Source organism: Chiloscyllium plagiosum, chromosome 43, assembly GCF_004010195.1.
Source record: "Chiloscyllium plagiosum isolate BGI_BamShark_2017 chromosome 43, ASM401019v2, whole genome shotgun sequence".
In the NCBI taxonomy this organism is placed as follows: Eukaryota; Metazoa; Chordata; class Chondrichthyes; order Orectolobiformes; family Hemiscylliidae; genus Chiloscyllium; species Chiloscyllium plagiosum.
The window spans coordinates 7,192,015-7,207,461 of record NC_057752.1 but is presented as its reverse complement, the minus strand read 5'-3'; the positions used below and the strand labels follow the sequence as shown (position 1 = coordinate 7,207,461).

At 42.5% G+C, this 15,447-nt stretch overlaps 1 protein-coding gene across 9 annotated transcripts in view; it reads left to right on the top strand.

Annotated features, from left to right (window-relative positions):
* Positions 1-15,447, top strand: part of LOC122543340 (spermatogenesis-associated serine-rich protein 2-like) — a 138,664-nt gene that overhangs the window by 99,744 nt on the left and 23,473 nt on the right. For all 9 annotated transcript variants that reach the window (XM_043681885.1, XM_043681883.1, XM_043681882.1 and 6 more), the window contains one exon: positions 12,429-12,487. In XM_043681885.1, coding sequence (XP_043537820.1) covers positions 12,429-12,487 — 59 coding nt within the window. The remainder of the gene's footprint in view (positions 1-12,428; positions 12,488-15,447) is intronic.

Genomic DNA, 15,447 nt, shown 5'->3' with positions numbered 1-15,447 from the left:
AAATTAACTTTGGCCACTTACCAGATTCTCACCAAACAGCTCATTTTTTTTCCCTGTAGTAGAGTAAGAATCAGAGCTGAAAATGTGTTGCTGGAAAAGCGCAGCAGGTCAGGCAGCATCCAAGGAGCAGGAGAATCGATATTTCGGGCATGAGCCCTTCTTCAGGAATGAGGAAAGTGTGTCCAGCAGGCTAAGATAAAAGGTAGGGAGGAGGGACTTGGGGGAGGGGCGTTGGAAATGCGATAGGTGGAAGGAGGTCAAGGTGAGGGTGATAGCAGTGAACCTTTCTCAATTGTCACAGGTCATATACTTTTTCTTGTCTAATTGACTAATGCATCACATGTAATTGTTGCTTGTAGTCAAATTTAATAAACTATCTGAAAATTCCTTATCAATGGTCAACTACTTATATTAAATAACCATTATCCTGAACTCCCAAAATCTAACAGTTGAATCAAACGTTGGATTAACGTGAATTGAGATTAAATTGGCTTGAAATTTGAGAAGTAACAGTGTTATATTGTAGGTAAACGGGAGAGGAGTGGTCAGTATTACAATGGCATTGGCACATGCTAATGAATGGTTGATAGAGTTTGATTGCAAAAACTGGGGCAACTGCAGCAAATGATGTAGTTAAGATGTTCGAAGAATGTGATCAAGATTATGACTTATTTTTGATCGATTACACCAAGAACAGTCTTCCAAGCCCAAAATGACGGCGGATGATACGCTGTATATGGAGGTTGGTGGAGTGGTAGGTGAGGACCAGTGGGGTTCTGTCCTGGTGGCGATTGGAGGGGCGGGGCTCAAGGGCGGAGGAGCGGGAAGTGGAGGAGATGCAGTGGAGAGCATCGTTTACCACGTCTGTGGGGAAACTGCGGTCCTTGAAGAAGGAGGCCATCTGGGTTGTACGGTTTTGGAACTGGTCCTCCTGGGAGCAGATGCGGCGGAGACGAAGGAATTGGGAATATGGGATGGCGTTTTTACAGGGGGCAGGGTGGGAGGAGGTGTAGTCTAGGTAGCTGTGGGAGTCGGTCGGTTTATAGTAAATGTCCGTGTTGATTTGGTTGCCCGGGATAGAAATGGAGAGGTCTAGGAAGGGGAGGGAGGGGTCTGAGGTAAATTTGAGGTCGGGGTGGAAGGTGTTGGTAAAGTGGATGAACTGTTCAATCTCCTCATGGGAGCGCGAGACAGCGCCGATACAGTCATCGATGTAGCGGAGGAAAAGGTGGGGGTGGTGCCAGTGTAGCTGCAGAAGATGGACTGTTCCACATATCCTACGAAGAGGCAGGCATAGCTGGGGCCCATGCGGGTGCCCATGGCTACTCCTTTGGTTTAGAGGAAGTGGGAGGATTGGAAAGAGAAGTTGTTCAGAGTGAGGACCAGTTCAGTCAGTCGAAGGAGGGTGTTCAGTGGAAGGGTACTGGTTGGTACGGCGGGAAAGGAAGAAGCGGAGGGCTTTGAGTCCTTCATGATGGGGGGATGGAGGTGTACACGGACTGGATGTCCATGGTGAAGATAAGGCGTTGGGGACCGGGGAAGCGAAAATCATGGAGGAGGTGGAGGGCGTGGGTGGTGTCCCGAACGTAGGTGGGGAGTTCTTGGACTAAGGAGGACAGGACCGTGTAGAGGTATGCAAAGATGAGTTCGGTGGGGTAGGAGCAGGCTGAGACAATGGGTTGGCCGGGGCAGTCAGGTTTGTGGATTTTGCGCAGGAGGTAGAAACGGGCGGTGCGGGGTTGTGGGACAATAAGGTTGGAGGCGGTGGATGGGAGATCCCCTGAAGTGATGAGGTTATGGATGGTCTTGGAGATGATGGTTTGGTGGTGGGAGATGGGGTCATAATCCTGGTTGAAGAAGTAGGCGCGGAGGCGAAGGCAGCGGAAGAATTGTTCGATGTCTCGCCGCAAGTTGAACTCGTTAATCCGAAAGGAGCACTTCTTTCCCCCAACTCCCAGCACTCTGTTCAAAGTCACAGACATCATAAGGCAATGTGTTAAAATTATATGTCAAAATCTAGAACATTGCTGGACTTCTGTCAACCCTTGAATTAATATTACTGATGAGAAACCACCTGACCCAGCCAGCTGAAGAACTGTCACATTCAAGACAAAAACTGTTTCTTTGATGTTTAACACATAAAGAAAATTGGTCACATAACAAACAGTAGGGAAAATGAATAAAGCTGCCAATTTGCCAAGGGTGTGATTTTTAATCGCTTAATACTAACATGCCAATGGATGCCTTTTTTGTTTCACCTTTTGTCACCTTTCCTCTTTAATTGGATTGTAGCCTTTGTAATAGCTCTGTGATCCACAAGAGATACTGTTGTGTGAAATTGTCAGTTCCGAAGTCAGTGTCTCTCCACAGATGCTGCCAGACCTCCTGCATCTGGTTTTATTTGTCAATTATCGGTGGATAGTACTCTTTTTTTCAAAGGACATTTCAAAATTGAAAGGTCAAGGAGAAAGTGGTTTTAGTTGCAAATTATTTAAAAAGGTTTGATCTCCATCCTTAATTTATATTCCACTATAGCAGAGCCAGAACCTGCCCTTCACCCAATTGACTTGCAGCTGGATAGCCATCAGAAGTTGTGTGCTAACTCGAGAACAAGGGTGAACATAAAAAAATATGTTGGTGTCTATCACATTTAATTATTTAAATTTTTAAGCAGTTGCCTTTTGAAAAATGGATTGAGGGTTAAGACAATACCAAAAGGGTGGATCGATGGAGGGGAAAGTCAAATTAACATTTTAGGTAATGTACCTTCTGCTTCAGAAGCTGAAGAAAGGCCCTTGATCTGAAACATTAATTTTGTTTCTCACTGCAAGACCTCCTGACTATTTCCAGTATATGTTGTCTTCATTTCAGATTTCCAGCAGTTTACTTTGTAATACCAGAAGGGTTGAAATTTGGATACAGCTGTAACTTGGTCACTCAAACACTAGCATTAGTTTTATGGGTAATTGTATTATTTTGATACATGTTTATACATTAACACTGGTGATATGATTTCTAATTTGACCATGTTCTAATTTCTGTTGATTTGAACCAGTTGTACATCTGCTGTCTGGGAGCATTTTATGCTTTTTAACTGCTAGATCAGGCACTGCATTTTTGACAACTTGTCAACTAAAGTACCAGCATGATTTGTGTGAGGGTTTGTCAATTGTTGTCAATTCCCTCATTCACACGAACGGAGTGTGCATGGAACTATTTAGGTATTGCACACTCAGCCTTTATCCAGTATTCTGATATATTGCATTCACAGAATAAAACGTAAGGAACTTTTGCATTAAAACATAATTGAAAACTGCTTTGCATGTGTGATCCTAACAAATCTATGCACATCCCCAAAGGAAGAAGAAAATTGAAGAAAAGAATATTGCCTTTGATTAGAGTATTATTTTGTTCTCCAACACACTTTTTTGTTATTGACGTGGAGCAGAGAATTGTTGGAAGTGTACAAAATAGGAAGGTCCTTAAATTAAATGGCTCCACAGATCTCCAGTAGACAACTTAAATTTGGTTCTTCTGTGAACTGTGACACTTTGCAATAGAATTAAATAAATACTGTAACTAAAATACACATCATAACAAAACTAGGAAACATGTATCATGTATTCTATTTAGCCATTTTGAAGAACTTTTATAGCAGATATAAACGTGTTTAATCCCATTTACATCCTCCTTAGTTGTCAGCCCATTATTTTCTTATTCTCTCCACTAATTCTTAAGTCTTTTGAGCAATATTGCATATTATGTTAGCTGCTGTATGTCTTCTGCTATTTCCATCTGTAACCCATTATATATTGCTTGAAATTTTAAAAAATCGATGAAAGATACAAATTGAGTAAATCAGTGAAGTAACATCTGCTAAAAGTGTGCAGACAGACAAGATAGATGAGAAAAGAGCAAATTCTAGAAAAAGTAAGTATTGAATTAATGGAGACATTAATGTCAATGAAAGAAAGTTTACTAGAGTCGTGGTTTTGGTCATCCAGCTATCTGACCCTTGGGGAAATCAATCACCACGTTCAAGTTTTCAAATTAGTGGGCAATTTACATACCAGTTACCCAAATACAGGAAGCTTAGGCATATTTGACAAAGCTGAGGCTTGTGAATGTCAAGTTCTGCTCTGGTAAACCACTTTTTGCTTGTCGAGCCTGAGCCACCAATGGGAACTTGCTTTTAAGATTTTCTCGAGTTGAGTGGAAACTCCCAGTGGCATCTGTCCCTCTGGCTTGTCGATTAGTAACAATACTGCCAAATACTGCAGATGTACCTGAATCAGATACTAGATTGCCATGTCCTCCATAAAGCATTTGGAATGTTTGTACTTAGGTATGTCATCCTCAAACCACCTTGAGCCTATAGAGTTACTAGATGGATGAATAATGAGTGGGAGTAAAACACAGCCAAAAAAGGGTCAACCAAGTAAACAAACAAAGGAAACAATTGACCAATTATACGATGATGAATTGCAAGATCTCTCCCTATTCTCTCATTGTTAGTTGTCAAGGTTTAAATATACCGCATTTCATTGCTAGAATTTTTGTTTTAAACGGTTCATTAACCTGACTTTGGAGAAGATCAGCTGTCTAGATTATGTTCTGTTAACCGAGCTGCATTCTATTTCCACGGCGTCTTTAATACAGTTTCCTGATTCCTCATTGAGAATACCTATCCTCTCGCATGCCAGAAATTTTAATCTGATGCTTTGTGTTTTTAGAGCAAGAAAGAATCTCTTAAAAAGCACTGATTGCGATGGCTTACTAAGCCCGAACAGGTGCAGAAAATAATAAAGAAGACTGGTCTTTCCATCTAGAGGACTGAAGTACAAGGGTGCAGTTGTATAAAATCCTGGTTACACCTGACTTGTGAGCAGATGTAGGCACCACACCTTAGTAAGGATGGATGTATTGATCTTGGAGGCAGTACAACGTAGGTTTACAGGAATGGCACCTGGACTTCAGGGGTTAAGTCATCAGGAGAGATTATCCAAATTAGGCCTGTTTTCTCTAGAGTTTAGAAGGTTATAGGATGATGTAATCGTGGTCTTCAGTATATTTAATAGAAAAAGACAGGGTAGATAAAGATAAACTATTGCCGCTAGTTGGGATTCTGGAACTAAAGGACAGAGTCTGAGAATTAGGGCCAGACCATTCAGGAGAAATGTTAGGAAGCACTTCTACACACAGAGGGTGGTAGAGGTTTGGACCTCTCACCAGTGATAATTGAAGTGAGATTAATTGTTAATTTTAAACTTGATGTAAAATTTTATTAAGCCAAGGTATTAAGGGATATGGGCCAAAAGCAGCTAAATGGAGTTCTGCCATAGATCAGACATGATTTTGTTAAATGATGGGACAGACTCAAGGGGCTGAATAGTCTGCTCCTGTTCTTATGTTTTTATACCATCTCAAAATTCTCATCTTTGTGTAGCCACATTTTTTCCTTCTCCACCAACTGAACATGAGCTGATACTTTGTAGTCTTTTGAGCATTGCTGACATTTGAATATCCAGACCACAATGTGATAATATTAGCATAAAACTAGATTTTATTTTCCCATGTGAATGACATAACTATTACAACGATTAAACAAAATCTGCTGAATGTGGTGGAAACACATGATTACTAATCTGATAGTGGATTGCTATCAAATTGAGATTGCACTAGTAAGTGAAAAGAACATTGTGGCAGTGCGTTGTTCTCTCATTAAGTATCAAACCGAGAAAAGCTTTTACAACAGTTGGTTCTGCAATGGATGTCAGCAATGTGTTTCACCACATTTGGTAGATTTTGTCACTGTTGAAATGAAGCAGTCTAATAAGAATCTAAAAGATGTCAGTTGGGTCTGATGGCAGTTTGTTCTGGAAAAAATACCAGGCATGAAAAGTCTTTGGGAATGATCCCATTACACTTTATAGTCATTGGGTCAGTTAAAAAGTAAATATATTTGGACACACTCTTTTCATGTGAGTGCACTCTATCCTTGCAAAAGCACTGTCTTTGTACAGAAAATTATTATGCAGCTGTCAGAATGTTAAATAGTAGAACATGGGTTGTACATAGGATTTGAAGGAACAGTAGCTGAGTTCAAATCCCAGCATTTGTGAAATTGAATTCAATAAAGTAGCAACGAAAGCTGAAACCCAACTGCCTTATCAATATTGTTCCAAGGAGGGAACCTGTTACTACATACAAACACTGGTTTCAAAATACATGATTGATACCAATAGATGGGCAAAAATGCAGCCTGTTCTCCCACCTCCCCACCCCAAGAAGAAAAATTATTTTCATTGCATTACCGTAGGAGTTTTGGTCTTTGCTCAGCACCTTTTTTATTCATTGGCAAAGCAAATCACAAGTGGCGTTGGCAAAACCAAAATTTACAGTGCACCCTGCTCCATAACTACCAGCTGGTACAGATGTAGCACAATTGAAGGATTGAAAAATATTCTTTTCAATTTGTCAAATGAATTTGAAACCAGCAATCTTAATTAGAGAGGCCACATGCAGGCTGGTTTGAGAAGTGGAAAAAGTCATGGTGTTGCATTGGGGAATGCTTGAGACATGGAGTACAGATGATATTTAACTTTGTAGCTAGTAGCAATGTACTTGGGCTAAATATGCTGCATACTGACATGTCATGTGCTTGGAATGGAAGGAACGTGATTTGTTTCCCAACATTAATTTGATGCTTACGCAAGTCACTTTCTTAAAGTAAATAGAATTGAATATCCTTTATTGTCATATATTGTCAAGTACAGGAGTACAATGAAAAGTTTACAATGTTGCCTCTCATGGCACCATCTTAAGTACAAAGTACCTCGGTACAAATCTTAGATACAAAGAAATAAAGAAGAAAAAAGTTACATTACCTTAGTGATTCATGGTATAAGTTAGAAAAAAGACATAGTTAAAAGGATAAATGTTATAGTCAGACAAACAAATTACATGGTCTGACCAGCCTTGCAAGCTGCTGACCACCCGTGCTGATACCCAGCCCAACAACCGTTCCGACTCTGCTCCAGGCCTCTAGCCCGGTCTGCTCTGGCTCTCAGCTGTTCCAAGATAAGTATTCTTTTGGGGAAAAAAAACTTGTAAAATCTTTTAAAACAAAGGAAAAGGAGGGAAAAAAAGAAAAAAGTGGATGGATGGACAAGCCCTAGGTTGAGGAGCCCAAACACTTTGTTAAATATATCATTTCACTTGCATGACAGTGTAATCTTTTGGAATAAATTGTGTGTCTTATGGTCCTACTCCACAACCATCTGAAGAAGGAGTGGCACTCTGAAATTTAGTGCTTCCAAATAAACCTTTTGGACTAAACTTGGTGTTGTGTGATTTTTAACTTATTCCACCTCTGCCATCTATAATAAAAACATGATTTCTGTAGTCCTATTTTAGACACTTATAACTAACTGATATTGTGACAAAATTTTAAAATATTTCTTTGATTTTCCCTGGGCAGAGACATGATTCAAATGTTTGTATGCTTCAAAAATCAATGCTATAAATTGGGACGCATTTTTGTCTGGTCAGCAAATTGCAAACCTCAAATAATTTAGTCATTCTGTGGTTTTGCTCTTGTTGCGCCCCTGATGCAAACAGCAATATCTCTGTCACGTTACTGAAAGTGGATCCATTTTTATTTTTAAAAGGTTGCCCTTAGGCCGCTTTTAAGTCTTACCTTCCCACCCTAAACCTATTGCCCTCTCGTTCTGGGCTCCCCCATCCTAGGGAGGGGACCTTGTCTATTTACCCTACCCATACAACTCATGATTTTATAAATGTAACTGGGGTCACCCCTCAGCCTCTGGTACACAGGGAGAAGCAGTCCCAGTCTGTTTGGCCTCTCCCTGTCGCTCAGGCCGTCCGACCCTGGCAACATCCGTGTGGATCTTTTCTGAGCCCTTTCAAGCTTCATAGCATCCTTCCAATAGGAGGGTGACCAAAATTGCACATAATATTCCAAAAGTGGCAATAGTTCTGTTGGACAATGGCAATTTAATTCTAAAATTTTAATTCCTTCACAAGAATGGAATAATTGTCAATATAGATGTGAGGCGCCCTTGCGCAAGAGTGAAGAACTGATTGGAAGACTGGGGACTTAATTCTAAAGTGAGGAAATTACAATGGCAGAGGCAAGAACAGGCTGCAACAAATGAGGGAACATTATTGAAAGAAATGACAAACATTTAAATAGCACCTGGAGGAACTGCAATAGTTGTTTCATCCTGTCTGACAAAATAAAACACAAAAGGTGGCCCAGCAATGGCTAACAAGGCATATTATGGATAGGACTGGATCCAAAGAAGTGGCGTACAAATTGGCTTTAAAAAAAAGCAGCAGGTCGAAAGACTAGGAGTAGTTTAGGTTTCAACAAAAGGATTGATAAAAAAGGGAAAATGGGGTATGTGAAGAGGAAAAAAAGGATTAGTGAGAACAATTACAATTAGAAACAGGAAAAGTTCTCATGCGGGACAAAGAGATGGCAGACCAATTAACCACGTATGTTGCTTCTATCATCACAAAGGGGGACACAAGTAACATCCCCAAAATGTTGCGCAACACTTGGTCCATGGAGAACAGAACTGAAGGTAATGAATAGTTGTGGGGAAATGGTGTTGGGAAAATTGATGGAACTAAGAGTTTACAAATCCCCAGCACCTGGTAATCCAAATCCCAGATTATGGCCCGAGATAAGTCATGCAATTGTCAAATTTCTGGCTAATCTTAGCAGGACTTCGACATTTAATGGTAAGGCCCTTGCGAGTGTTGCTGAACAAAGAGACCTTGGAGTGCCGGTTCGTAGCTCCTTGAAAGTGGAGTCGCAGGTAGATAGGATAGTGAAGAAGTTGTTTGGTATGCTTTCCTTTATTGGTGAGCGTATTGAGTACAGAAGTTGGGAGGTCATGTTGTGGCTGTACAGGACGTTAGTTTGGCCACTTTGCAAGGATGTTGCCAAGGTTGGAGGATTTGAGCTATAGGGAGAGGTTGAACAGGCTGGGGCTGTTTTTCCTTGGAAAGTCGGAGGCTGAGGGGTGACCTTATAGAGGTTTATAAAATCATGATGGGCATGGACAGGATAGATAGACAAAGTCATTTCCCTGGGGTGGGGGAGTCCAGAACAAGAGATCATAGGTTTAAGGTGAGAGGGGAAAGATATAAAAGAGACCTACGGGGCAACATTTGCATGCAGAGATGGTATGTATGGAATGAGCTGCCAGAGGAAGTGATGGAGGTTGGTACAATTGCAACATTTTTTTTTAGATTAGATTCCCTACAGTGTGGAAACAGGCCCTTCGGCCCAACCAGTCAACACTGACCCTCTGAAGAGTAACATACCCAGACCCATTTCCTCTGACTAATTGATCTAACACTATGGGGCAATTTAGCATAGCAAATTCACCCGACCTGCACATCTTTGGACTGTGGGAGGAAATGGGAGCACCTGGGGGAAACCCACGCAGACACTGGAAGAATGTGCAAACTCCTCACAGACCGTCGCCTGAGGCTGGAATCGAACCTGGGACCCTGGAGCTGAGGCAGCAGTGCTAACCACTGAGCCGCCCTGATAAAGAGACATCTGGATGGGTATATGAATAGGAAGGGTTTGGAGGGATATGGGCCAAGTGCTGGCAAATGGGACTAGATTAGATTGGAATATCTGGTCGGCATGGACGAGTTGGATTGAAGGGTCTGTTTCTGTGCTGTACATCTCTATGACTCTAAGCTACCAGGCTACTCAACTATCTTTGCTAAAGAGTACTAAATTCATGCAATGATGTTTAGATATCCTTTGGAAATAGAAGGACTTTGTTAAAGCCTTGAAATCTCACTCTGATAGTTGTATTGTAATTCACCAAATAATTGATATAATGAAGTTCATCATTCGGATTCCATAATGGTGCATACTGCATTTTATTCCACCAATGCATTCATGTTGGTCTCTGGCTTTAAAAGTATTTCCCACCATGTTCAGCTATTGGGTTCTTTCTCCCAGGAAGGGTGTTGAAGGTGCTATGATAACAATGTTTTGTCAGCTGAGCAAGCAAAAGTTAATGACCCAGTTATATCGTATGGAGAATAATTGACAGTGCTAAGTGAATTAAAATGTATACTTGGAGAGTGGATAACACAAACCACAGGAGAAAATTTTAAACAGTTATCTGCTTTTTGAGATTGAATCAGTATTCAGTTATTTTATTTGAAACGAAGAATTCATTTCTTTATCCTGCAGGTTTCCCCCTCCACTTAGCTGTGATGATCACAATGTTGGATATAAAATATTTATCACTACACTTTGCTTTAGTTGCCTGAGGAGTGGGATTAGGCTGTATGCAAGTGAAATTTTAAAAGTCCTAGCCTGTTCATCCATATTCTGAATAGGAATACTGCTGCTTCCCTTGAAATATTGTAATGTTTGAAGTAAAGTAAAGGGAATTGGTTATTGGCATAATTACATTAAAGGTATTCTCAATTTAAGTTTTGAGTTCTAGTAATGTTTCCCTGCTCTGGGAACACATATGCTAGTACTTAATCAATTTACATTGCCATAATTTTATTCCAAAATACAATATAAATAAAATTTGACTTACTAGAATACAGTCACCAATATTTACCTAACTGCATTTGGCAAAATAGCATTGGGAAATCACTTAGTGATCAAGTATTCAACAGGCTGGCGTCTGCCCTCTCCATGATCACCGCTAAACCTCCAGGAGTACGGAGGAAGATCCTGCCCCTGAAATCTACAAACATGCAACATTCTGTTTTTATTAAGCCCTTTATAATTGCATACGAGACTTATAGCATTTAAGGGCTTTAACTATTGCTAAAATTATATTCAAAGTGTTTTAAAAATTTTGCATTTTCTTGACTAAATATCAGGCCAGTACCAGCTACTTTATTATGAGTCATATTGATACAAATAGAAAATCTAATGAAATAACTTAATGCTTTTGCAAAGTGGTGTCACTATACATCATCCAAGTCTTACAGACTTCCAAAACCCATTGTCAGTTGTGTGCATGTGATTATTCCAGCTGATGGTAATACTGAATAAATCAGATCCTGGAAGGAAATCTAGCTTGATAAATCAAATGTTTAATGTTTGTAGTTGGTTGATATAGCAATTAGTCACTGAAACATATTCACACACGGCTGTAGATGTACAGAGGTGGCACGGTGCATCAGTGGTTAGCACTGCTGCCTCACAGCACCAAACACCCAGATTTGAGGCCGGCCTCGAGTGACTGTGTGGAATTTGCACATTCTCTCCATATCTGCATGTGCTTCCTCTGGGTGCTCCAGTTTCCTCCCACAGTCCAAAGATGTGCAGTTTAGGTGGATTGGCCATGCCAAATTGCCTTTACTGTTCAGGGGTGTGTATGTTAGGTGCATTGGCCATGGGCAATGCAGGACTAGAGGGATAGAGTAGGAGGTTGGGTCTGGGTGAGATGCTGTTTGGAGTATGGTGTGGACTTGTTGGGCCGAATGGCCTGTTTCCACACTGTGGGGATTCTTTTTTTAAAAAAAAGTACTGTAGCAAACAAATAAATTTATTGCACAGAAAAAACAAACAAAGCCACACATATATATAGACAGTTAAATCTTAACACCAACAGCAAAACAAATACTATGAAAGTTTAAACCCAATGCTATCCTTTTTACAGACATATCACTCCTATCCTAACTCTTTAAAGTTTTACTTAACTAATTGTCCTCAGTTTCTTTTCATTGGACTGTTGAGACAATTTTACGATTCCCTTCCAAGTTTGCTGGAACGAATCTTTCGCAATTCTGATGGTCTAATTCTAAATTGTAAACTCCGGTTTAAATTATTCCATCTATTGATACCATGGGTGTCTTGCCAGGTACTTGACTGAAGTCACATGCCTTTTGGAAATCATGTATGTGGGTCACTGTTCCAAATGACTTTCTGACTTTTTTTTAAAAAAGAAGCACCTTTACAAAATTGACCAAAATCCAAATTATCTATATTATACACCTAGTATCGCATGTTATCATTTAAGACTTTGCCTGTCGAAAATCATTAATTTCGATGTCAAAAGCTACATGGATGAAAATTCAGTTTTGCTTCAGACAACAAGGTTAGAACTTCTTTTAATAAGCAACTTTTTCATAACTAATTATCTGTGCAACTGCTTTAAACATGATGAAAAATGTAATATTGAGTTACTTGCAGCAAAAGAAAAAAGTTATTTAATAACTTGATTGGTATCACAAATCCTATAGCATTCCTAAAAAGTTATACTTTAAAAATCTGATCTCAGCCCTTTCCTAATTTTTAGAAACTGATTTAAATCAGTTATGGTTCAGCATTACATCCTAGTAGGGCACCCCTCTTATTAGAGTGAAAATCCACAAATAAACCTCTCTCGTTTTCATTGCAGTTTTATGGACAGAGAGGTGGCACTGTTGGGAGAAATGGATAAAGTCAAAGCAGCAGCATGTAAGTGTTCAATTATTTTACAATTAATAATAAAATCTTGTTCTAGGAATTATTGTTGTGATAGATTATGGAACAATCAGTTATGCTTCTGGTCTGTTAAACTTGAAGGCCTTTAATGTGGTGACAAATGATGGGATAGAAATCTGCTTCACCAAATTTGCTGCTCATGTACTGCTGAGACAGTATTGCAAGCAGCGTAGATGGAATTGTAAAGTTACAAAAAGATATCGACAGATTAAGTGAATGGGAAGAACTGTGAAAAATGGGTTTCAAGGTAGGCAAATGAAAGGTCATTCATTTTGGACCCAAAAGGGTCCAAAAACAGGGTACTTTATAAATGATAAACTAGAAATGGTCAAGGTCATAAGAGACTTTAAGGTTTGAGATAGGTTTATCATTATATCAAGGACAGTACCCAAAAATAATCAGAAAGACTAGTAGATTACCTACCTCTGCATCCACTGACTCCAGACTACGTTCAGACCAACACAATTTGGACCCAACCAGGACAACCAGTACCTGCAACAAATCCGAAGCCTCCAGCAACATAACCTCCCTCCAGATCCTCCGCTCCACACTCGCAGCCATGCGCCGCTACCTACAGTCCCTGCAGTCAGCCCTGCCCCAGCTCAGGACAACACTCTCACAGACCTGCAAAGGACCTTTGATGTTCTTCATCCTCAGAATTCATACACAGAACAAACGCTTTTTCCTAGCCATATCGAACATCAAAGAAAGTAAGTACAAAAAACTTTCATGTACTCACCCTCACACTCCGAATTCCTCGACCGTTCCTGAACCTTCTCGTGACCTCCGGAACCACTCAGGTGCCATTGCCCACGCAGCTGCTGCAGCCACCACTGCCGCAGCGAACGGTGACATCACCTCTGCCCCCACCGGCACATGGACAACAGCCACCACCAACCATGCAGCCTCCGCGATCGCCACCCAGACAACTGCCTCCACGATCGCCAGGAAGATCATCGCCCACAGATACACGGCTACCGGGACCAGCGCCGTTTCTGCCCGGCGTGCCACTTCCGCCCCCAGTGACGTCACTCACCTGCTCAAGGGCCACACCGCATGCTACGCCACTCCCATGTCGATCTCCGCCCCCACGCCTAACTTCGCCCCCACTCTCAGCTTCAGCCCCACACCAGGTCCTAGCTCCCAGCCCTGCCGTATTTTCACTATCCCTCCAGACCTCCCCCTCTCTGAGGATGAACAATCAGTCCTCAGCAGAGGCCTCACCCTACGCTCCCGGATCAATGAGTTTGACACGTGGCGATACATCAAGCATTTCTTCCGCTGCCTTCGCCTCCGCGCCTACTTCTTCAACCAGGACTCTCGCCCACCCTCTGATGACCCCTTCTCCCGCCTCCAACACACCCCATCCACCTGGCCACCCCGTGGTGGGCTCTTACCCACTCTCAATCTCTTCATATCCAACTGCAGCCGCGACATTGACCACCTCAACCTGTCCACCCCTCTCACCCACTCCAACCTCTCACCCTCGCAACGCGCAGCCGTCCACTCCCTCCGCTCCAACCCCAACCTCACCATCAAACCGGCAGACAAGGGAGGCGAGATAGTAGTTTGGCGCATCGACCTTTAGACCGCTGAAGCTAGACGCCAACTCGCGGACACCTCCTCCTACTGCCCCCTTAACCATGACCCCACCTCCCACCACCAAACCATCATCTCCCAGACCATCCATAACCTCATCACATCAGGAGATCTCCCATCCACTGCCTCCAACCTCATAGTCCCACAACCCCGCACTGCTCATTTCTACCTCCTACCCAAAATCCACAAACCCGACTGTCCCGTCCGACCCATTGTCTCAGCCTGCTCCTGCCCCACCGAACTCATTCCTGCATACCTCAACACTGTCCTGTCCCCCTTAGTCCAAGAACTCCCCACCTATGTTCGGGACACCACCCACGCCCTTCACCTCCTCCAAGATTTTTGCTTCCCCGGCCCCCAAAGCCTTATCTTCACGATGGACATCCAGTCCCTATCCAGTCCCTATACACTTCCATCCTCCATCACGAAGGCCTCCAAGCCCTCCACTTCTTCCTCTCCTGCCGACCCAACCAGTACCCTTCCGACTGACTGAACTGGTCCTCACTCTTAGCAACTTTTCCTTCCAATCCTCCCACTTCCTCCAAACCAAAGGAGTAGCCATGGGCCCCAGCTATGTCTGCCTCTTCGTCAGATATGTGGAACAGTCCATCTTCCACAGCTACACTGGCACCACCCCCCACCTTTTCCTCCGCTACATCGATGATTGTATTGGCGCTACCTCGTGCTCCCACAAGGATGTTGAACAGTTCATACACTTTACTAACACCTTCCACCCCGACCTCAAATTTACCTGGACTGTCTCAGACTCCTCCCTCCCCTTCCTAGACCTCTCCATTTCTATCTCGGGCAACCAAATCAACACGGACATTTACTATAAACCGACCGACTCCCACAGCTACCTAGACTACACCTCCTCCCACCCTGCCCCCTGTAAAAACGCCATCCCATATTCCCAATTCTTCGCCTCCGCCGCATCTGCTCCCAGGAGGACCAATTCCACTACCGAACAGCCCAAATGGCCTTCTTCTTCAAAGACTGCAATTTCCCCTCCATCGTGGTCGATGATGCTCTCCACCGCATCTCCTCCACTTCCCGCACCTCCATCCTTGAACCCCACCCTTCTAATCGCCACCAGGACAGAACCCCACTGGTCCTCGCCTTCCACCCCACCATACTCCGGATACATCGTATCACCTCCGTCATTTCCGCCACCTCCAAACAGACCCCACCAGCAGGGATATATTTCCCTCCCCACCCCTATCAGCGTTCCAGAGGGACCACTCCCTCCATGACTCCCTCGTCAGGTCCACACCCCCCACCAACCCAACCTCCACTCCCGGCACCTTTCCCTGCAACCGCAACAAGTGCAAAAC